The sequence below is a fragment of the Brassica napus genome, chromosome A6, assembly GCF_020379485.1.
Source record: "Brassica napus cultivar Da-Ae chromosome A6, Da-Ae, whole genome shotgun sequence".
In the NCBI taxonomy this organism is placed as follows: Eukaryota; Viridiplantae; Streptophyta; class Magnoliopsida; order Brassicales; family Brassicaceae; genus Brassica; species Brassica napus.
In genome coordinates this window covers 5,505,490-5,527,578 of record NC_063439.1, presented here as the reverse complement: position 1 = coordinate 5,527,578, position 22,089 = coordinate 5,505,490, and the positions used below count along the sequence as shown (strand labels likewise).

At 30.0% G+C, this 22,089-nt stretch overlaps 3 protein-coding genes and 1 pseudogene across 3 annotated transcripts; all 4 read right to left on the bottom strand.

The window, feature by feature from the left end:
• Positions 1–4,255: 4,255 nt before the first annotated feature.
• On the bottom strand, positions 4,256–6,686 carry LOC106398424 (annotated as a pseudogene).
• A 384-nt stretch (positions 6,687–7,070) lies between these two features.
• Positions 7,071–8,957, bottom strand: LOC106400425 (probable fucosyltransferase 8). Its single transcript, XM_013840786.3, has 2 exons — positions 8,690–8,957; positions 7,071–8,623 (listed from the first exon to the last, which is right to left on the bottom strand). Exons 1-2 carry the CDS (start codon positions 8,796–8,798, stop codon positions 7,221–7,223), a joined length of 1,512 nt encoding a protein of 503 aa, XP_013696240.2. The 5' UTR covers positions 8,799–8,957; the 3' UTR covers positions 7,071–7,220.
• A 124-nt stretch (positions 8,958–9,081) lies between these two features.
• LOC106400227 (fucosyltransferase 6-like) lies at positions 9,082–13,304 on the bottom strand. The gene is made up of 3 exons (XM_013840607.3): positions 12,034–13,304; positions 11,134–11,305; positions 9,082–11,047 (listed from the first exon to the last, which is right to left on the bottom strand). The coding sequence occupies exons 1-3, from the start codon at positions 12,130–12,132 to the stop codon at positions 9,597–9,599; spliced, it is 1,722 nt and encodes a 573-aa protein (XP_013696061.3). The 5' UTR covers positions 12,133–13,304; the 3' UTR covers positions 9,082–9,596.
• A 5,079-nt stretch (positions 13,305–18,383) lies between these two features.
• On the bottom strand, positions 18,384–21,132 carry LOC106401425 (probable fucosyltransferase 7). The gene is made up of 2 exons (XM_013841936.3): positions 20,138–21,132; positions 18,384–20,060 (listed from the first exon to the last, which is right to left on the bottom strand). Exons 1-2 carry the CDS (start codon positions 20,307–20,309, stop codon positions 18,601–18,603), a joined length of 1,632 nt encoding a protein of 543 aa, XP_013697390.2. The 5' UTR covers positions 20,310–21,132; the 3' UTR covers positions 18,384–18,600.
• Positions 21,133–22,089: the final 957 nt, after the last annotated feature.

Sequence of the window (22,089 nt, the reverse complement as noted above, 5' to 3'; positions counted from 1 at the left end):
TTCGGGTATTTTGCTACTTCGGTTCGGATTTCGGTTCGGATTTCAGTTTGGGTTTTTCGGATCGGGTTCGGGTGCCACTTCGGATATCGGGTAAAGTGTCCACCCCTACTAATTAGGTTGTTTGTTTTTAATAACTTACCTTTCTAATATGGATTACTTGCGCAAGTTGAAATCATTAAATATGCAAATAACTTATTGACAAAATTTATTTTTAATAACTTACCTTTCTAATATAGATTACTTGCGCAAGTTGAAATCATTAAATATGCAAATCACTTATTCACAATATGGATTACTTGCACAAGTTGAAATCATTAAATTTTATTGATTTAGTTTACCATTGGGCAAGATTTAGAATTAAGACAAATATTAAAAACTTTCCTTATTATTCAAACGGTAAACTTGCGCATGTTGATATCATATTTATTATATTGCTTTCTAATTAGGTTGTTTGTTTTTAATAACTTACCTTTCTAATATGGATTACTTGCGCAAGTTAAAATCATATCATATGCAAATCATTTTTTGACAATACACATTTAATATCGATTAAGTTGAAATCATTAAACATGCAAATAACTTATTGACAAAATTTGTTTTTAATAACTTACCTTTCTAATATAGATTACTTGCGCAAGTTGAAATCATTAAATATGCAAATCACTTATTCACAATATGGATTACTTGCACAAGTTGAAATCATTAAATTTTATCGATTTAGTTTACCATTGGGCAAGATTTAGAATTAAGACAAATATTAAAAACTTTCCTTATTATTCAAACGGTAAACTTGCGCATGTTGATATCATATTTATTATATTGCTTACAAAATACTTTAATGTTTTTAATAACTTACTTTTCTAATATGAATTACTTGCGCAAGTTAAAATCATATCATATGCAAATCATTTTTTGACAATACACATTTAATATCGATTAAGTTGAAATCATTAAATATGCAAATAACTTATTGACAAAATTTGTTTTTAATAACTTACCTTTCTAATATAGATTACTTGTGCAAGTTGAAATCATTAAATATGCAAATCACTTATTCACAATATGGATTACTTGCGCAAATTAAAATTATTAAATTTTATCGATTTAGTTTACCCTTGGGCAAGATTTAAAATTAAGACAAATATTAAAAACTTTCCTTATTATTCAAACGGTAAACTTGCGCATGTTGATATCATATTTATTATATTGCTTACAAAATATTTTAATGTTTCTAATTAGGTTGTTTGTTTTTAATAACTTACCTTTCTAATATGGATTACTTGCGCAAATTAATATCATATCATATGCAAATCATTTTTTGACAATATACATTTAATATCGATTAAGTTGAAATCATTAAATATGCAAATAACTTATTGACAAAATTTGTTTTTAATAACTTACCTTTCTAATATAGATTACTTGCGCAAGTTGAAATCATTAAATATGCAAATCACTTATTCACAATATGGATTACTTGCACAAGTTGAAATCATTAAATTTTATCGATTTAGTTTACCATTGGGCAAGATTTAGAATTATGACAAATATTAAAAACTTTCCTTATTATTCAAACGGTAAACTTGCGCATGTTGATATCATATTTATTATATTGCTTACAAAATATTTTAATATTTTTAATAACTTAATTTTCTAATATGAATTACTTGCGCAAGTTAAAATCATATCATATGCAAATCATTTTTTGACAATACACATTTAATATGAATTAAGTTGAAATCATTAAATATGCAAATAACTTATTGACAAAATTTGTTTTTAATAACTTACCTTTCTAATATAGATTACTTGCGCAAGTTGAAATCATTAAATATGCAAATCACTTATTCACAATATGGATTACTTGCGCAAATTGAAATCATTAAATTTTATCGATTTAGTTTACCCTTGGGCAAGATTTAGAATTAAGACAAATATTAAAAACTTTCCTTATTATTCAAACGGTAAACTTGCGCATGTTGATATCATATTTATTATATTGCTTACAAAATATTTTAATGTTTCTAATTAGGTTGTTTGTTTTTAATAACTTACCTTTCTAATATGGATTACTTGCGCAAATTAATATCATATCATATGCAAATCATTTTTTGACAATATACATTTAATATCGATTAAGTTGAAATCATTAAATATGCAAATAACTTATTGACAAAATTTATTTTTTATAACTTACCTTTCTAATATAGATTACTTGCGCAAGTTGAAATCATTAAATATGCAAATCACTTATTCACAATATGGATTACTTGCGCAAATTGAAATCATTAAATTTTATCGATTTAGTTTACCCTTGGGCAAGATTTAGAATTAAGACAAATATTAAAAACTTTCCTTATTAAACTTGCGCATGTTGATATCATATTTATTATATTGCTTACAAAATATTTTAATGTTTCTAATTAGGTTGTTTGTTTTTAATAACTTACCTTTCTAATATGGATTACTTGCGCAAGTTAAAATCATATCATATGCAAATCATTTTTTGACAATACACATTTAATATATTTATTTAAATGATTTTATTATTTATTGTGCAAAATATTAAAATCATTAATATGAGAATAAATCGACTGTATATATATAGGAGACACCCAAGGTCTTAAAATACAAACATTATCTTTTCATTCTTTAAAGTATTATTCACAAATCTCTCCTCTCATACTATTAAGGTATTACGACAATGCTGCTTGTGTGCTAAGAAAAATGTGTTTAGACGCAAAGGCTCCTCATCTTTAGAACCCTGAACTCAACTCTTTGTGTCTCGTCTCCAAAAAGCATGTCTGGTCTATCTTTTTCATGTGTTGAATACTGGTAACGACAATATGGTCTTCCTTTTTTTATATGTAGACAAGGTCGTGAGAGTGATAGTGATCCAGAAAATTTTGATTGAACATACTGAGAAGCTTCGCCAAGTTAAAGGAGTTCTTGAAGAGGTTCTTTAGTACTTTCTCTTTCTTTGTTGAATATTGTCCGGGAAAGTATTACATAGTATCATTTAGTAATACTATCTTATATCATTTTTTTTGTTGAATATACTATTTTATAAGTAAGCTAGCATTATGCATTTTTTATTTAATTCATGAGGTCATTTTCTCATAGCAGAGAATCTTTTGGAATGGCGCAGGGAGAAAATTTTTCAGGGATATACATGAAGGTTCAACTGAAAACGCTGAAGTGGGATGATGAAGGCGAAGAATAAAGACCTGTAGAGGCCCTTATGATTCTTAAATACAGTGGTGTTCTAACTCACGCTGGTAGAAAACAGGTGTTTACATACTCTACCATTTAATTTGTCATTGTTATATATATATATATATATATATATATATATATATATGTTTTTCAAATATGGAAGAATTGTTTAACTTATTGACGTTTAACATCACTTGCCATATAATCTAACGAATATTACAAATAACAATTTATGGAAACTATTCTCGAAATTATTGAAAGACTAATAATGTTTTATTTATTACTTTTAATATTTATAACCTATAAAATAAAATGAACAAAATTTTATATAAGATAATTATAATAGTTTTATCCTCTACTTGATGAAATGTGTTCGAATATAATTATATAATAACTATTTTAAATATTACAAAATCCAAAAATGTTTATTAATATTATTTTTAAATTATTTATCGTTGTTTAAAGAATAAATTTATCATAATTTTAAAATAATTTATAAAATGCTTACAAAATGCAAGGCAAAGTTGCACTTTCAAGAGTTAAGTCGAGATCTGGATTAAAAATCCTAATAACTGGTAAAGAAGGGAAGCCGAAGACAAAAACATTGAATGTTGTCTACAAAAAAAAATTTCAGAATATTCCGTAGTCACGGTACGTAATTTTAATCTATTTTTTTTCAAATACAAATTTTAAAATATATAAACTGTTACAATTATTTATTTTTTGTATTTGTCAGATGTGTTGTGATGAGTTAGGAGACCGATGACGGTATGTCAATTTAATATTATTTCATGTTCAATAAAATTTAGAAATATAGAAATTTATCAAATAATGTTAACCCGTCAAATTGCTTACAAAATTTATTTATTTTTTGCACGTTTCTAATTGAATTTGTTTTCTTTATCGAGAAATGTACTTCATAATTTATATTATTTATGAATAATATTTTGATTTTTATTATATTTTCTTTTAACATGTCTACATAAATGTTTGTTTATTATTTATGAAAAAATAATATTATTCACTTAAAATAAAGAATTACGAAACATATACAATACAATTCTAATTAATGATAATATAAAATCTGTTACTTCTAAAACTATACACTATTTATTCCATTTTTTGAATGAAAGTATCTTCGTAAACACACAAAATATTTTGTGACGTTGCAATTATACATACACACAATATCTGCTTCTTCATACTGACGTTACTGTGTTCCCTCTCGTGAGGTACGGGCCGAGAGAGAACACAGGATGCGGACCAATCATGTTCTTATGTCCGCACAGGGTGAGGACCGGTCACCTAGTTGATAATTAAGTAAGCATTGTAGATTTTGATTATACCAAACCTTAAACTTACTTATTAGGCAGGAGGAATCCTCATCAATATTACGATTTTTTTTAGTAAAACGAATGGAGTAACCAAATCTCAAATGAAAAAAATAAATAAAAAAACATTTGTGACAACTAAATTATTTATATGCCTTAACATATTATTAATACAGAGGAAACACTTATAAACTCTAAAGTGTAAGACTCTTAAGCACATGAAACATTATTATAGAGGAAGATCAAAAGGAAAATCTTTTTTTTTTTCAAAAGAAAAATCATGTGTTTCATTAACCCAATAGTCCGATGAAATCAACTAAAATAAAACAAGAATTATTACAACTCATCAAATAGCTTAATCCCATCATGCTCACGATCCTCACACTCCCTTACAAAAGGAACAACCTTCCCCGAGTAAGTTCCCCAATCAGCATCACACCCATGAGAAGGAGGAGTAAGGTGACAAGGGTCAATAGACGTGGATCGAATACACGGCGGATCAGGAGCTTTAAAATCCTTTGGTTGATAGAGTAACCACAGCTTTAACCCTCCAAGACTATGAGCAACATATCCGAACGTGGACCTTGCGGTTGTGGCAATGTTATCCGTTAAACTCAGAAGATACATCTCCGCGAGGGCGTTTTGGTCGTGAATCTTCTTGTCCGTTTGTTGAACTCTTTCCCCACTTGGCTGATAAACTTCTATGATCTCTCCTGTCGAGCGCTCCCAAAACATGGTCTTTAACCGATCAGCGTACTCTGGATACAGAGATGTGACAAGAACAGCCTTGAGTTTCTGGTTTGTCGATACGTTGGCTTTAGACTCTTCTTGTGCAACGACTTGAGGTACCAATTTCTCTCGGTTGCATCTGTGTGTCTTAAATCTCTGTTCACCAGTAAAAGCCCAGCACTCGAGGATCGGACAAAGATAAACTCGCTATCAAGGTTGACATCTGGGGAGTGCCCTATCAAAGTTGACATCTTGGGGGTGCAGGGATCAGGTTTTTAGGCTGCTATAAATATGGTCTAAGAGTTTGTAAAATTATTCATTCACACAATAATAAGAAATCCCAAATGGGTATTTGCCTCAATACCTTTTGTTCTCTATTGTCTTCTTGTTTAATTCGAGTCTGTTCACAACACTCGTGCATGACAAGATTTGATCCATGACGTGTTGGAAATAGCCTGCGTCATCGGCGAAAACGCGTATTTGAATCCCGAGCCTCTCGTCTGCTCTGGCTAAGTGAGCTTTGTAGTACCTAGTGACCATACCCCAAACTTGAGTCGTCGGGTGGAAAAGATACCTAGCCAAGTGATGAAACACTGCTTCTTTCTGCGGGAACAGCTTCCTCAGTTCCGGTCGGAACGTTGGACTAAACCACAGAGATGGAACAAAGTAGACGTTGCTTTTGAAAACCAACCAAGGGACTTTATCGATCATGGTTTGGTCCTTTGGGCAGAAGAACATCTTATCTTCATCCCTTGAATCATGTAATATATCAAGTTATATATGCCGAGGGGTTGAGTTTGCGCTGATGGTATGTTTATTCAACATTGTTCCGTAACAATGAGAGTATCCTCTTCCGTAGCCATCAAATTGCTTCACTAATGGGAAGTCATTAGGGAGTAACCATGAAGTACCTGGAAACGGCTCCCAGAAGAGATCGCTAATGTCTTTACTTTGATCAACAAGAACGACTCTCTCTGTCAAGAGCGCGTAGAGGAAGACAGAAAGCGCTGTTTGATGAGCCTGCTTCCGTATCCTTTTTCGAAAAAACTTTAGGCTCTATCTGTACGCTCGGGTTGCGCAAATCGGGATTTAATTGCGGATTTCAGAAATTAATTTTGAGTTTATTCTTTATTTTTAAATAAACTTATATATAGTTAATAAGTTTTGTGTAAGTTACATTGGTGTGGTCTGGCGTTACGTATTCTGTTTAGATTGTGAATGTTAACCAAAATGTTGGGCGTTTTTCATGTTCGTGTGTGCAGAATTATATGTGAATTACCAATCAGACAAAAAGATAATTAGCGGTGCCGTTTTAAGTGCAATAACGCACTTGTCTACAGTTAATTTTTTTTTTTGTTCTGTATTTTGAACAAAACCACACCTTTTACCTTGAACCGCAGTTGCTACCATTTAACCAGCGGATTTTGAAAATTCCGCCGCACACAAGTCAATAAATATTCCTTTTAAAATTAATTAATAATTTGATTGGTTGTTAAAAATTTCATATATGGTAAATTTTCTAATATAAATAATTATTTTTAGTTTTAACTAATCAAACATAATTTTAATTATATATAATAAAACAAAATTTTACTGTTTTAGTGAATAAAATTTTAAATGAAATATTCACTAATTTCTAATCAGATATTCACTTATTTCTATATTTCTATATTTGATATTTATTCAACTAATATTCATACTTAAATGTTAGTTATAATTAATTGTAATCATTGTTACTAATCGAAAAATACTTCAGTTTGAATAATATAGATACAACATTTTAACTTAATAATGTATATCAAAATCGATTAAATATTTTTACTAACCGAAAATTTCAACTTCTTGTAACAAGACAAACCTCACAATGAAGGTTAACAATCTTTGGTGATTATTTTCATATTTTAGGCAACAATGATGAACGTGTAACAAAATGAGAGCTAACAATCAAAACACATGTGCGGAATCAACTATCTTAATCCCCGTGGTCCACTCCTCACAACGCCTAACAAAGCGGGTGCTATTCACTGCCTTAGCTTGACAACCATAGAGCGGAGGTCTATGGAAACATGGCTCCATCGACACGGCTTTAAAGCATGGTGGGTCGGGAGTTGAGTGGTTCGTTGGACTGTAGAGCATCCATGCTTTTAATCCTCCGAGACCTTGAGCAACGTATCCGAACGTAGACAGGCCGCTTGTGACAAGTTTATCAGTTAGGCTTAACAGGTACATCTCAGCGAGTGTCTTTTGGTCGTGAAGCTTCTCGTCTGTCTGCTGATACATTTCTTGGCTAGGTTGGTAAACTTGTACCATGTCTCCTGTCGAACTCGGGCTTTCCCAGTACATTGCCCTTAGCTTCTCCGAGTACTCCGGGTAAAGTGACGTGACAAGAACAGCTTTGAGCTTCGGGCTTGTTGATGTATTAGTGACTTGTGATTCTGTTGCAGCCACTTGAGGTAATAGTTTCTCTCTTTGTGTGCATGATAGGATCTGGTTCATGACATGCTCCAAGTATCCGTCGGGGTTGCTATAAACTCGTACTTGAACACCGAGTGTCTCGTCTGCTCTTGATAAATAGGCATTGTAGAACCTAGTGATCAAACCCCAAACTTGGTTTGTCGGGTGGACAAGATAGCGACCTAAATGGTGGAAGACGGTGTCTTTCTGTGGGAACAGCTTGATGAGTTCGGTTTGGAAGCTAGGGATCAACCAGAGAGATGGAGCAAAGTATTTGTTTGAGTTGAAGACAACCCAAGGGACTTGTCTGATGAGATTTTGATCTCTTTCACAGAAGAACATCTTATCATGATCCTCATAATCGTGCATAAAATATAGAGAGAGGTGGGACGGGATGTTTCTAGTCCAGTTAATGGCTCTGTAACAACGTGAACTATCTAACTGACCCATCAAAGGAAAATCAAGAGGGAGTGACCAGGAAGTACCCGGAAAAGGCTCACAGAAGAGATGTCTCATGTCTGTGCTGCGTTGGTCAACGAGAAGGACTCTCTCTGTCAAGAGAGCATAGAGGAATGCAGAAACTAGAGATATTATTCTGTTTCCAAGCCCGGAAACAGCAATCCACACAATGTATCTGCATTCACCAACAGATCTACTGTCATGACCAAGCTGCTCTGTTGCTCTCTTGTAGGCTTCTGTGCCTGGACCGCAACGCTTGTGAAGCATCTCATAGCTTCTTAGCTTGGAGACAAGATATTGAGAAGGCTCGTACCGTGATGGCTTGCGGTACAATGAAGACTGGCACCTACTCAAACACGAACCTTCATTAAACTCTTCACTAAGCAGTCCTCTTAACAGTTTATCCTCCCTTGGTTTTTGGGAATCCTTTGGAACTGTACAAGAAAATAGAGGTCAAAGGAGCATTACTGGTTAACAAACCAAAAGATGAATGATTTTACCGTTGATGGTCATAGCATCAAGAAGCTGGTGGTTGAAGATGATGAATAATGATAGTAACATGAGTGACAACAGTAGTAAGCAAGTGAAAAACAATGTCCTTAGCTTCATCTTCAAACCCAGAGCTCAGAAAATTTTCGTAGAGATTCTTAAGTAGTAGTTTGCAGTTATTATTAAGAGCTATCAAAGGGTTCAAGTGTGACTTAAAAACACTACTTCTGATTATGGTAGAAGGTTCTTGTACTTCTTTTATAAATGTGATGATAAATGTGTGGTTGAAGGTGATGGTGACGTTTCTTGTCTTTTTTTTTGTTGGTACAGTCTCTATCCTTCCCATGCCTTTTTAATGATTGAAGGGACCTCCTGCCACTTCCTCATCTAAACTTGAACCACAAGTCTCTTATCTCCCATTGATAATTAAGTAAGCATTGTAGATTTTGATTATACCAAACCTTAAACTTACCTATTAGGCAGGATGAATCCTCATCAATATTATGAATTTTTTGGTAAAACGAACGTAGGAACCAAATCTCAAATGAACAAACAAACAAAAAACATTTGTGACAAGTAAATTATTTATATGCCTTAACATATTATTAATACACAGGAAACATTCATCCTAATATTTATATGGGCCCTATTTATACATTTAAAAAATAAGATTTATTAAGAAAACAAACAAGTAACCAAACTATAAGTCACACATTATATATTGAATCAAATTTAAATTTAATGAAATTCTAAGAACACTTCTAAGACCATTTTATAAAAATCAATCCCGCGTTCTAACGCGGGTCAGAATCCAGTGAAACATTATTATAGAGGAAGACATCAAAAGAAAAATAAACTTGATCCTGTGTTCATTAACCCAATAGTCCGATGAAATCAACTAAAATAAAACAAGAACTATTACAACTCATCAAATAGCTTAATCCCATCATGCTCACGATCCTCACACTCCCTTACAAAAGGAACAACATTCCCCGAGTAAGTTCCCCAATCAGCATCACATCCATGAGAAGGAGGAGTAAGGTGACAAGGGTCAACAGACGTGGACCGAATACACGGAGGATCAGGAACTGTGAGATCCTTTGGCTGATAAAGTAACCATGGCTTTAACCCTCCAAGACTATGAGCAACATATCCGAACGTGGACCTTGCGCTCGTGACAATGTTATCCGTTAAACTCAGAAGATACATCTCCGCGAGGGCCTTTTGGTCGTGAATCTTCTTATCCGTTTGTTGAACTCTTTCCCCACTTGGCTGATAAACTTCGATGATCTCTCCTGTCGAGCTAGGTCGCTCCCAAAACATGCTTTTTAAGCGGTCAGCGTACTCTGGATACAGAGAAGTGACAAGAACAGCTTTAAGTTTCTGGTTTGTCGATGCGTTGACTTTTGACTCTTCTTGTGCAACGACTTGAGGTAACAGTTTCTCTCTTTGCGTGCATGACAAGATTTGATCCATGACGTGCTGGAAATAGCCTGCGTCATCGGCGAAAACACGTATTTGTATCCCTAGTCTCTCGTCTGCTCTGGCTAAGTGAGCTTTGTAGTACCTAGTGACCATACCCCAAACTTGATTCGTCGGGTGAAAAAGATACCTAGCCAAGTTATGAAACACTGCTTCTTTCTGCGGGAACAGCTTCATCAGTTCTGGTCGGAACGTTGGACTAAACCACAGAGATGGAACGAAGTAGACGTTGGTTTTGAAAACCAACCAAGGGACTTTATCGATCATAGTTTGGTCCTTTGGGCAGAAGAACATCTTATCTTCATCCCTTGAATCATGTAATATATCAAGATAAATATGCCGAGGGGTTGAGTTTGCGCTGATGGCATGATTATTCAACATTGTTCCGTAACAATGAGAGTCTCCTCTGCCGTAGCCATCAAATTGCTTCACTAATGGGAAGTCATTAGGGAGTAACCATGAAGTACCTGGAAACGGCTCGCAGAAGAGATCGCTAATGTCTTTGCTTTGATCAACAAGAACGACTCTCTCTGTCAAGAGCGCGTAGAGGAAGACAGAGGCAAGAGTTAGTATTCTGTTTCCAAGACCGTAGACTGCAACCCACACAGCGTATTTGCATTCACCGACAGACTTGTTTGCATAATTATCATCATCATGACCAAGATTCTTTGTTGCTTCCTTGTAAGCTTCTGTGCCTGGACCGCAGCGCTTATGAAGCTTCTCATAGCTTCTTAGCTTAGAGACAAGGTATTCAGAAGGCTTGTAAGGAGATGGCTTGCTGTACAAGGAAGACTGATAATACCTACTCACACAAGAAGGTTCATCGAAGTCAGCTGTTAAAAGCCCTCCTATTAATTTATCATGGGGTGTTTCGGATTTACGTGAACCTAGTAATCACAAGAAAATGAAACTATTGAAGTAAAAAATATACCTAAAAGATTAATGATTTTATTGTGTTTTGTTGTTAATTTACCGTTGATTGTTGCAGCAAGAAGTTGGTCGTTGCTTGTTGCATCAAGAAGTTGGTCATTGAAGTTGTGTGAGAATGATAGTAAGATTACAGACCCAATGAGTAAGCCACCAAAGATGACTGTCATCAGAATCTTCATCTTTAAACCCAAAGCCCTGATAACATCTCCGGAAATCTGAAACATGTGGTACATGATTACTTTAGTTTACTGCACGGTTATACTTTTTTTATTGTGATCCAATTAGTGGATGGAACTTGATATTTATAAATAAAGATTTTGAATATTCTAATGTGTCAGTGTTAGGTTTGTGTCTATAAACGAGCTCCCTACGTGACTCTACATTTGTTAACGTATAAAAAGTCTTAATTTTTCGATTTATCGATTATCAAGCTGTATTTTAGATTTTAATTAACGTAAGAAATGGCAAGTGAGAGACTTGTTTTGAATTATCAACAAACGATTTTATGTTGAAAACTTGGACTCTATACAATAGCATCAAATGTCATGTACTATATCTATAGTTTACAGGCCGAACACGAGCTTCCTAGAACGGCCAAACTCGAGCCTCTAAAATCAACTAAAATACAGTAGTTTTTTCTTGAATGCTTTTAGCATATGACAACTTGTATATCAATATGACGACTTCGATAGATTTATAGAAAAAACTTTATTCGACTAATTCTACATCAAATATTCCAAGTCACGTTGGAATTTTTTGAAGCATCGATGATATAATCAACATTTAGACCCAAAAAAATATTGATATAGTCTTGATCTATCATTTTGGATCAACTGATTTGTTTATTCATGTTTTGGATATACATATAATGAGATGTAAGCTTAAATATGAACAGAAAACGAATAAAAAGTAATAAATACTGTATAAATCATAACGTACATACCTTTTTCCATTGATCTGCTTTTGGTTGAATTGATCTTTCATAATATGTTTGTTCTTCATCGTCTGAATCAAGTGGTTGCTTGGTATCCATAGTGTTCATCAGGAAACAAACAAAAAGCAAGTGTTTTTTTTTAATTGCTTAAAACAAATAGAATTTAAGAAATTTCATGAAGACCATAAACCAAAAACAGAGATTTATTTTTCAAGAAAGAGAGCTTCTTGGTATTAAACGTTCGTATCTATATAAAATCAGTAAATACACGCATTGAATTTATATTAATTAGATATCAATCTGCTAATTACTAAATAAGGAAAACAGGTAAAGGTAATATTGACTTTTTTTAACGAAAAGTCTGACAAATTGTTTCCAGATTTGTAACGGATTAAATACTAATAAGTATTCATAGAAAGAAAGCTTAACGGATTACATTCAAAGTTTAAGATATATTTTAATTTAATTTAGTGATATTTATTGACACTTTTATAGGTAAGTTATATTTGATTCCTGGCAAGAGAAAACAAAAAAAGAAGGTAATATCAACAGTGCCATTCCACATTTGACCCTTTATTATGAAAAAATGTTAAATTAATTAAAAAACAGTTGGTACATCAAGTGCAGCAGTGTTTGAATGTGAAAACTATACAAAATTTTTATCTACTCCCAAGCCAAAAAAGACAGAATGTTTCTAAAGCGCTTTGGATCGGATTGCTGGAGCAGAAACAACCGATTCCTAACGCTCTTGTCTATGCTTTTGTCGAAAGTGGTATAAGGAGTCAGAGACTCCCCATGCTGGCACTGATTCCTTTCCCTCCAGATGGTGTGTACAGCAGTTTGAAACGTGTATCGAGTGCAGAACTGCAGGTTTTTCTCGGTTGATCCATCAGATATGATCAAGACCTACGTCGGTCAGCTCTGGGTGTAGCGTCTCTGCAGCATTCCCAGCAAGTTTTTCCCAAATTTGAAAGGTATAAGAGCATTCAAAGAATAAATGATCTCGAGTTTCCATTCTTGACTATTTACTAAAGAAACTGTTTCATTTAATCAATTAACTGTAGTTGTAGAATATTTTTTTGTATAAAATAAGTGTCGTTTGTATGATTTTAATGTAACTTATGTCGTAAACATTTGTTTACCTTTACATAAGTTAAAAAATAGAATCTATACTATTAAAAGGGAATCATTCCCAAAAATCTACTTATAAAAGATTGTTACACATTTTTATTAACTAATTAGGTTAAGATCCGCGCCTTGTACGGAATGAAAATTATATATTATATATTTTTACATATTATGAAATAATGAATAATTAAAAATTTAGTAACTATTACGTATATAATTAAATTGGTACAAATACTTAAATAAATTTTATTTATCCAGACAAACACTTTTTTCTATTTTATATATTATAAAATTAAGTTTAAATGATATTAACATAGATATATAGTACATTTTTAATATTGACATCTGTTAAAAAATATTTTATACTCATATTATTTTTGATCATTTGTATTTCTTTATAACAAAAATTTTAAATCAATGATAAAAATAAAAAATTTATGGGATGTTTAATAGTTTTAGTAATTTATAATTTTAAAAACATTCAATGCAAAATTTAAAATCTAAATATTAAGTTGTCAATAATTTTTCAAAATGTTTATCAAAAAATTTCAAATCAAATTCTAAATTAAATAACTTATGTATTTTACATGGTATATAATTTATTTTTAAAAAATATTAATATGCATATATATAATATTTATTAAATGAGACTTCCTACTTATGTAATTTTTTTAATCATTTGTATCTTGTTATAACATAAATTTTAAACCATGGATCACAAAAATTTCAGTGTGAGATTTTTAACAACTTTAGTCATTTATATTCTTTTTTAAAATTCAAAATATAACATATACGAAAAAATCTAAATTTTAATTATATAGTTAATGTGGTTGTTTAATTTATTTTAAAATGAATTAAAAATGATAGAGAATAGACATATTTTTATCAAATCTTTATTATTCAAAATCATTAATTGTCATATATACTTTAGCCACATTAGGTAATTATGTGATTTTTATTTAAGGAACAATGAATAATATTTATGATTAATTTATAGTTAGTTTAATAAAAAACTTATTACATATTTATATGGACCAACATATTTTTTTAAGGATTCTAAGAATGATTGTAATGATGACATGTGGCTACAAAATATGTTGTAATACTTCTCTTTTAATATATAGGGGATTATTTTTTGTCCTGCTTTATATTTTTCTAACTATATAACATTCAATGTGTTTAATTAATCCTAACCACTTTTAATTAGTACTCGAGTAACTTCGGTGGACCAAGTTTATAAATCATGTTTTTGGACGTATACTAAGTGGCCCAAAGAATTATACATATGTATAAATCCAATATACTAAAATATCATCATCTATAAACCTTTCTCATGATGTATCTTAATATATCAAAACTATATTGTTCATTTTATCGAACTTTGCCTCTTAAAATCAAAAAGCTTCGAAAGTATATAATAATAACATACAAGCTTTAATTCGGATATTCGAGTATATGTTTTGGTATTTTCAAAAATTAAGATTCAGAAAAGACCCAAACTAGATCCGAAAGCTCGAAAATACCTAAAAATATTCAATTATCTAAAATTTTATCTAGAATCTGATCTAAGGACTCGAAACTACCAAAAAATTGCCCAAATTATATTTCTAAAAAATGAAATTTTACCCTAAACTCGAAACCATAACAACAAACTCTAACCCAAAACATAAAAAATATTTGTAATACAAAAATATACTATAATACTCAAATATAACTAATATATACAAGAAATTTCGGGTATTTCAAATATCTGATGGGATCTCGGGTAGGACATAGACCCGAAACAGGATCCATAGGTCAAGTTTTTTTTTACCTAATAGGTATTTTAGCCTAGACTTGGCTGAATCGAACCTGTAGTTTTTTTTTTCTGTTCTGATTTAGGTTTTGTGAGAGTAAAAACCTCAAACCTATGAAAAACTAACATGTATTTATATATTTTTAATTATACTAGGTGATTTTCTCGTGCTCATGCACATGTATAAATATATTATAATAATTGATTGCTATTTATTTTAAATTTTAAATTAATTTATAATTAGTATTCATAATTTATATGAATATATTATATTACTTTAATTAGACATATTATTTTAGATGTGTTATATCTACTCGATTTTTTTTTTGTTATTACAGTTGATTTAGTTATCATTTGAGTATATTGAATTACATCTATTTCTCTGAAATCAACTATAATTTTTTTTATTCTAAATATAAAAAAATGATTAATTTTCTTATTTGCATTTAGGTTGGTTGATGTCTTAGATATGTAAATATATTTTAGAAAAATTATGTATAACTTAAGATATATTGTGCTTAGAGTGAAATAAAAAATAAACTAAAGTGTTTGATTCCAAATTACATAAATTGATATAACGATAATCTATGAAGTCTCATGCATATATAATTTTTTTACAAAATTACTAATTTGTAACAGTTGGTTAATATTTTATTGAATTTGTTAATATGTTTTGAGTCATTCTATAATTTATATTTTATAAAATAAATTCTTATTATTTTAAAATTATATTCTTATTGTAGTTAAATCGATGATTTAGATATAAGTTGGATTAGTCGAGCCACTCATGTCATGAGTATATTGAATTTCATATATTCTTTCAAATTTAAACTGAAGTATAATTATTTTTATTATAATTAAATCAAATAAAATTAATATTATTTATCATTTAAGTGTGCATGAAATTTCATAATATTTATCAACATGTTGATTTTTTTAAATAAAAATATTAGAAAATAAAGCGATGATCAATAGAAAGTTACATTTATAAGTAACTGATATATTTTTGCAAGCTCATAAACACATATCAATATTTAGAATAATTAACCTATTTTATAAATTCTAAATAATTTATGCCTTAAATTTATTTAATTGTAAACTGAAATTTATTTTAAATAATATTAAAAATGAGAATTTAGATTTTCTTTTGGTATTTTGATTCTGGTTATATTAATTTCCACAAATATAAAAACATAAAACTTAAAAAAAAATTAATATTAAGAAAGCATATAATTTTAATAATGAAAGAATATAATATATCTACCTCGTTAAATTATATTGTAATGATTTGATCAAAAGATGTTTATTGTTAAAAAAAAATCTTTTTCAATATCTCTTAAAAATAAGCAGCAGAAAAATTATGATTGTATTTGAGATTCATATTATATAAGTAAAATATAATTTATAGATATTTTTTTGCTTTAACTGAAAGATATTATAGTCAAGTTAAATATATGAAAAATAAATAAAAATATCAATAATTTTAATTATAAAATATTTTTAGTCAATTAAACATATATCAGTTTATGTTACTTAAAATTATGTTTTAGAAGAAATAAGATTTCTTTTTCAAATATCAAGATTATCTGGTTGATTTTTTTTTATGAAATCACATTATATACAAATGTATATTTTTCATATATGAAAATATAGATATAAAGAAAGTATTTTATTACTTGAAAAGTATTATGTTATTTAAAAATATTTTTTAAATAGAATATTACTATTTTGTGAACTTTTCTTTTTAATGAAATCATATTATAAAATGTAATATTTTAGATTCATTAATAGTATCAGTGTAATCAACCATGATGAGAATTAACGTGAGTGCGACATATAGAAAACTGATTTTTCAAAGAGAATTCGGCCAAAAAAAACCCCAACTTTACACGAATTGCCAAAACAAACATGAACTTTGGGGTTGGGCAAAAAAACACCAAACTTTCATTGACTTTAGAATTAATTAACAATGTTTTCGCTGACTTGCCAATTTAGCACGCCGTCAACAAATTTAACAGAAATATTTGACGTCGTTTATTGTTGACGTTAAGTAAAACGACGTCGTTTTCAAATGAGATGAAACGACGTCGTTTTACACGATTTGAAATTAAAAATATGTAAACCCCTGGATTCGAACCCAGGTTGGTTGGTCAAATGAGGAGGTATTTTACCATTGGGCTACTGGCACTTTCAATGTACTTACTAACATGTTTACTTTTATTTGGTACATATTAAATATAAAACATTCTCTAAAAACTTAATAAGATCTTTAAAATTTCAAAAAATTAAAAAATAAAGAAGATTTTTATAAAATTAATTTAGAAATTAAAATTAAAAATAAGATTTTATTTTTCTTTCTAAAAAATTAAAACGAACTTTAAATTCCAAAAAATTGAAAAATTAAAGAAATTTTTTATAACATAAATTTTGAAATTAAAATTGAAAATAAAATTTTATTTTTCTTTAAAAAAAATAAAAAATTATTTTCCTTTTAAAAAAAATAAAAAAATCTTCCAAAAATTTCATAAAATTAATTTTGAATTAAAATTAAATATTTGTTTTTCTTCAAAAAATCAAAAAAATTCCAAAATTTTCATTTTTTTAAAAAAAATCCAAATTTTTAAAAATTATAATAAAATGCAAAAAATTAAAGTTAGAATTATCAACTTTTTATGTGTGTATAATTAATTTCAACTTTTAGCAAATGTATTAAAAAAATTGAAAATTTTGGAATATTTTTTATTTTTTTGAAAATAAAAAATAAAATTTTATTTTCTATTTTAATTTCAAAATTAATTTTATAAAAAATTTCTTTATTTTTTCAATTTTTTGGAATTTTAAAGATCTTTTTAAGTTTTTAGAAAATTTTGGAAGAGTTTTTATTTTTTAAAAAGAAAAATAAAATCTTATTTTTAATTTTAATTTCTAAATTAAATTTATAAAAATCTTCTTTATTTTTTAATTTTTTGGAATTTTAAAGATCTTATTAAGTTTTTAGAGAATTTTTTATATTTAATATGTACCAAATAAAAATAAACATGTTAGTAAGTACATTGAAAGTGCCAGTAGCCCAGTGGTAAAATACCTTCCCATTTAACCAACCAACCTGGGTTCGAATCTAGGGGTTTACATATTTTTAATTTCAAATCGTGTAAAACGACGTCGTTTCATCTCATTTGAAAACGACGTCGTTTCACTTAACGTCAACAATAAACGACGTCAAATATTTCTGTTAAATTTGTTGACGGCGTGCTAAATTGGCAAGTCAGCGAAAACATTGTTAATTAATTCTAAAGTCAATGAAAGTTTGGTGTTTTTTTTTGCCAGCCCCAAAGTTCATGTTTGTTTTGGCAATTCGTGTAAAGTTGAGGTTTTTTTTGGCCGAATTCTCATTTTTCAAATAATATTATACAGATTTTTAAAGAATAAAACTGCGCTTTCAAGCGCGGCTCAAAATCTAGCTCTAATAGTTAAATAAGAACAAAAATCAACATTTAACATTTTTCTTAATTAAAGTGAAAAATCTAGAACTACATCTGTTTTTTAACAGACAGAGCACTTTTTAAGGCATTGTACTATATATACAAAAATTCAGTTGCCCTTACGTACAATATAATTTCATTTAAGCTTCTCTGTTTTCAGTGGAATAACATCTATAACTCATATTGAGGATCATCAAATAGTTTAAGCCCGTCATGCCTAAGATCCTCACAATGTCTAACACAAGGAACGACTTTGGCGGAGTTAACTCTCTTTTTAGCTCCACATCCATGAGTGGGAGGGGTAAGGAAACAAGGCTCCATGGATACAGCACGAACACATGGTGGATCAGGAGTTTTACCTCTCGTTGGTTGATAGAGTAACCATGGCTTTAACCCTCCAAGACTATGAGCAACATATCCAAACGTAGACCTTGCGCTTGTGACAATGTTATCAGTTAAACTCAAAAGATAAATCTCAGCGAGCGCCTTTTGGTCGTGAAGCTTCTTGTCTGTTTGCTGAAACCTTTCTCCACTTGGCTGATAGACTTCTATTATGTCTCCTGTCGAAGTTGGTCGTTCCCAATACATATTCTTTAGGTTATCGGAGTACTCTGGATAGAGAGATGTGACAAGAACAGCTTTAAGTTTCTTGCTCCTTGATGTATTGGTGACTTGTGATTCATGTGTAGCTAGTCCAGGCAACAGTTTCTCCCTTTGTGTACATGCTACAATCTGGTTCATGACGTGCTGCAAATAACCAGCACGTCTGCTGAAAACCCTTACTTGTATCCCAAGTGTTTCGTCTGCTCTTGATAAGTAAGCATCGTAGGATCTTGTGACCATACCCCAAACTTGATTCGTCGGGTGGAAAAGATATCGAGCCAGGTGGTAGAAGACGGTTTCTTTCTGCGGGAATAGCTTGATTAGTTCGGTCTGAAAAGTTGGATTAAACCATAGAGATGGAACAAAGTAGACATTGGCTTTGACAATCAACCAAGGGACTTTGTTGATCATGGTTTGATCCTTTTGGCAGAAGAACATCTTGTCTTCATCTCTTGAATCATGTAGGATGTGAAGATAGAGATGAGGCGGGATTGAAGTCGAGTTAATGGTTTGATTCTTCAACATTGTTCCGTAACAGCGAGAGTATCCTTTGTCGTAGCCATCAATCTGCTTCATTAATGGAAAGTCACTAGGGAGTAACCATGACGTACCTGGAAACGGCTCGCAGAAGAGATCACTTATGTCTTTGCTTTGATCAACAAGGACAACTCTCTCTGTCAAGAGCGCGTAGAGGAAGACTGAGGCAAGAGTTAGTATTCTGTTTCCAAGACCGTAAACCGCGACCCACACAATGTATTTGCATTCACCAACGGACTTGTTTGCATGATTCTCATCATCATGACCAAGATTCTTTGTTGCTTGCTTGTAAGCTTCTGTGTCTGGACCGCAACGCTGGTGAAGCTTCTCATAGCTTCTAAGCTTAGAGACAAGATATTCAGAAGGCTTGTAAGCAGATGACTTGCGATACAAGGAAGACTGATACCTACTCAAGCAAGAATCTTCATCGAAATCAGCAGTTAAAAGACCTTCTAACAGTTTATCCCTAGGTTTGTCGGAATCATTTGAACCTATAACAAAAATAAAACACTAAGTCCAAAGGATGATTAATTCTGAATATGAAAATCCAAAAGAGAACTGATCATACCGTTGACTATAGCGCCAAGAATGTGGTGTTTGAAGACGTTTGAGAAAGATACTAACATCACCGACCAAAGTACTAAGCAAGTGCCGACTGTTAACAAAAGCTTCCTCTTCATACTCAAATCCCACAAAAACTTAATTGGAGACTTGAAATAGTTGATGATATACACTGACATGTATCAATTATTGTTAGGAGTTATAAAGAGTTTAGAACTCTTATTGTGACCAAGTCAATGTAAAACTTGTATGTTTATAAATATTATAAATTTGTTATGCTGTGAAATTGGACAAACTCTGAAAGCGACTCCAATATTTTTCTAATGATTATTGATTTATTTCATATATTTATGACAAGAAAACAAATTGATGTAGGTGACGATATTCCGTGTGTATGGAACAATCAAATTATTAAATTAACGAAGAATTGACAAATAAGAAAGGTTTGTTTAATCAACAAAATATTGCGATGTCAAGATCTCAACAATATATTGATTATTTGTCATTCAGTTTTTTTTCTTAATTGTCTTGTGGACAAATCACATTCAGTTTTAGTGTGTTTTTTCCAAGGTTAAGTTTCATGTTGTTTTGCCCAAAAAAAAGTTTCAGGTTGTTATTAAATTCCGGGTGTTGAGATGTTTGTCATATGACTCATACCAAATAGTCACAATAGTATATAAGGTCAATGATTTGTACTTTATTTAGACATAAATAGTGATACAAGTTTAAGAAAACCTGGTATTTTGGTTAACCTCCTGCTAACTAAGTTAGTTTACTTAACCAAGCGACTCCCAAACCGTCAAAATGAGAAAACAAAGGGACAACATAATTCTAGAAAAAAATTGCAACTACCATCCAATAAAATTGAGGAAACAACGAGAAACTTGTAGATCTTTGTGAGACTTGTTGTATGAACATAGCACCAAATAAACTTAGGCCTAAAATTGAGTATTTATAAATCAATTAACAACTAAAAACATTTCAATATTCTAGAATCTATACTATTATTTATGAAGTGATTTAGCTTATTTGTCATGATTTTCATGATTTTAGGTAATTTTGCTTACTTGTCATGTTTTATTAGTTTTAAGCTTAGTCATTAATTTATTAATAGTTTTTAGTTTAGTTCATAATTTATTAATTTAAATAATATAACTATAAAATATGTAATTAGATATATAATTATTTTCATTTTGCTTATTTGTCATGTTTCCATGATTTTAGCTAATTTTGCTTATTTGTCATATTTTTATTAAGTTTTAGCTTATTCATTGATTTATTAATAATTTTTAGCTGAATCACTAATTTATTAATTTAAAAAATATCCGTAATGAATTTTATATATAACTAAAAACGAATTTTGATTTAATAATATTTAAATCTATATGTTATATTAAAATTCTTATTTTCTTATTTGTCATATTTTATTAGGTTTTAAGCTTTTATATAGGTCATTGATTTATTATTAGTTTTTAACTGAATATTTATTAATTTTCACAAAATCCGTAATGAATATTATATATAATAAAACACGAATTTATTTTAATAATATTAAATTTATATGTTATATTAAATATTTAATTATAAACTAATATAATAAAATTGTGAAAATATATTTAAAAATTAAAATGATTCTTATATATATTGTGTTGCTATCTGGAAACAATATTTTTTATTATAAAGTTAAAATATTAAGATAGAAAACAATTTTTAATTAAATATTAGTCAAACAAAAATATATATATAAAATATTTTCTAAACTATTTTTTAATATATGAGTGTTTTAAAACTTTTAACACAATAATAAGTACATAGTTTGATGAATTTTTTTTTGACATATATAAATAATTTGATTTTTGATTTAACTATTAAAATCATAAATAATAACTTAACTTGTGACTGAGTTCAAAACAAATTTTCTTGTTTTTATTTTAATGTTATCAATCCAACAAAACTCTC

What these genes read in the sequence shown, in the direction of transcription:
- LOC106400227 (XM_013840607.3), bottom strand. Translation starts at nt 12,132, where the DNA reads ATGAACACTATGGATACCAAGCAACCACTTGATTCAGACGATGAAGAA. An exon ending in AAGCAGATCAATGGAAAAAG is followed by an intron (nt 11,306 to 12,033) that starts GTATGTACGTTA and finishes CACATGTTTCAG; the next exon opens with ATTTCCGGAGATGTTATCAG. An exon ending in TCTTGCTGCAACAATCAACG is followed by an intron (nt 11,048 to 11,133) that starts GTAAATTAACAA and finishes TGTGATTACTAG; the next exon opens with GTTCACGTAAATCCGAAACA.
- LOC106400425 (XM_013840786.3), bottom strand. Translation starts at nt 8,798, where the DNA reads ATGAAGCTAAGGACATTGTTTTTCACTTGCTTACTACTGTTGTCACTC. An exon ending in TGATGCTATGACCATCAACG is followed by an intron (nt 8,624 to 8,689) that starts GTAAAATCATTC and finishes TTTCTTGTACAG; the next exon opens with TTCCAAAGGATTCCCAAAAA.
- LOC106401425 (XM_013841936.3), bottom strand. Translation starts at nt 20,309, where the DNA reads ATGTCAGTGTATATCATCAACTATTTCAAGTCTCCAATTAAGTTTTTG. An exon ending in TCTTGGCGCTATAGTCAACG is followed by an intron (nt 20,061 to 20,137) that starts GTATGATCAGTT and finishes TTTTTGTTATAG; the next exon opens with GTTCAAATGATTCCGACAAA.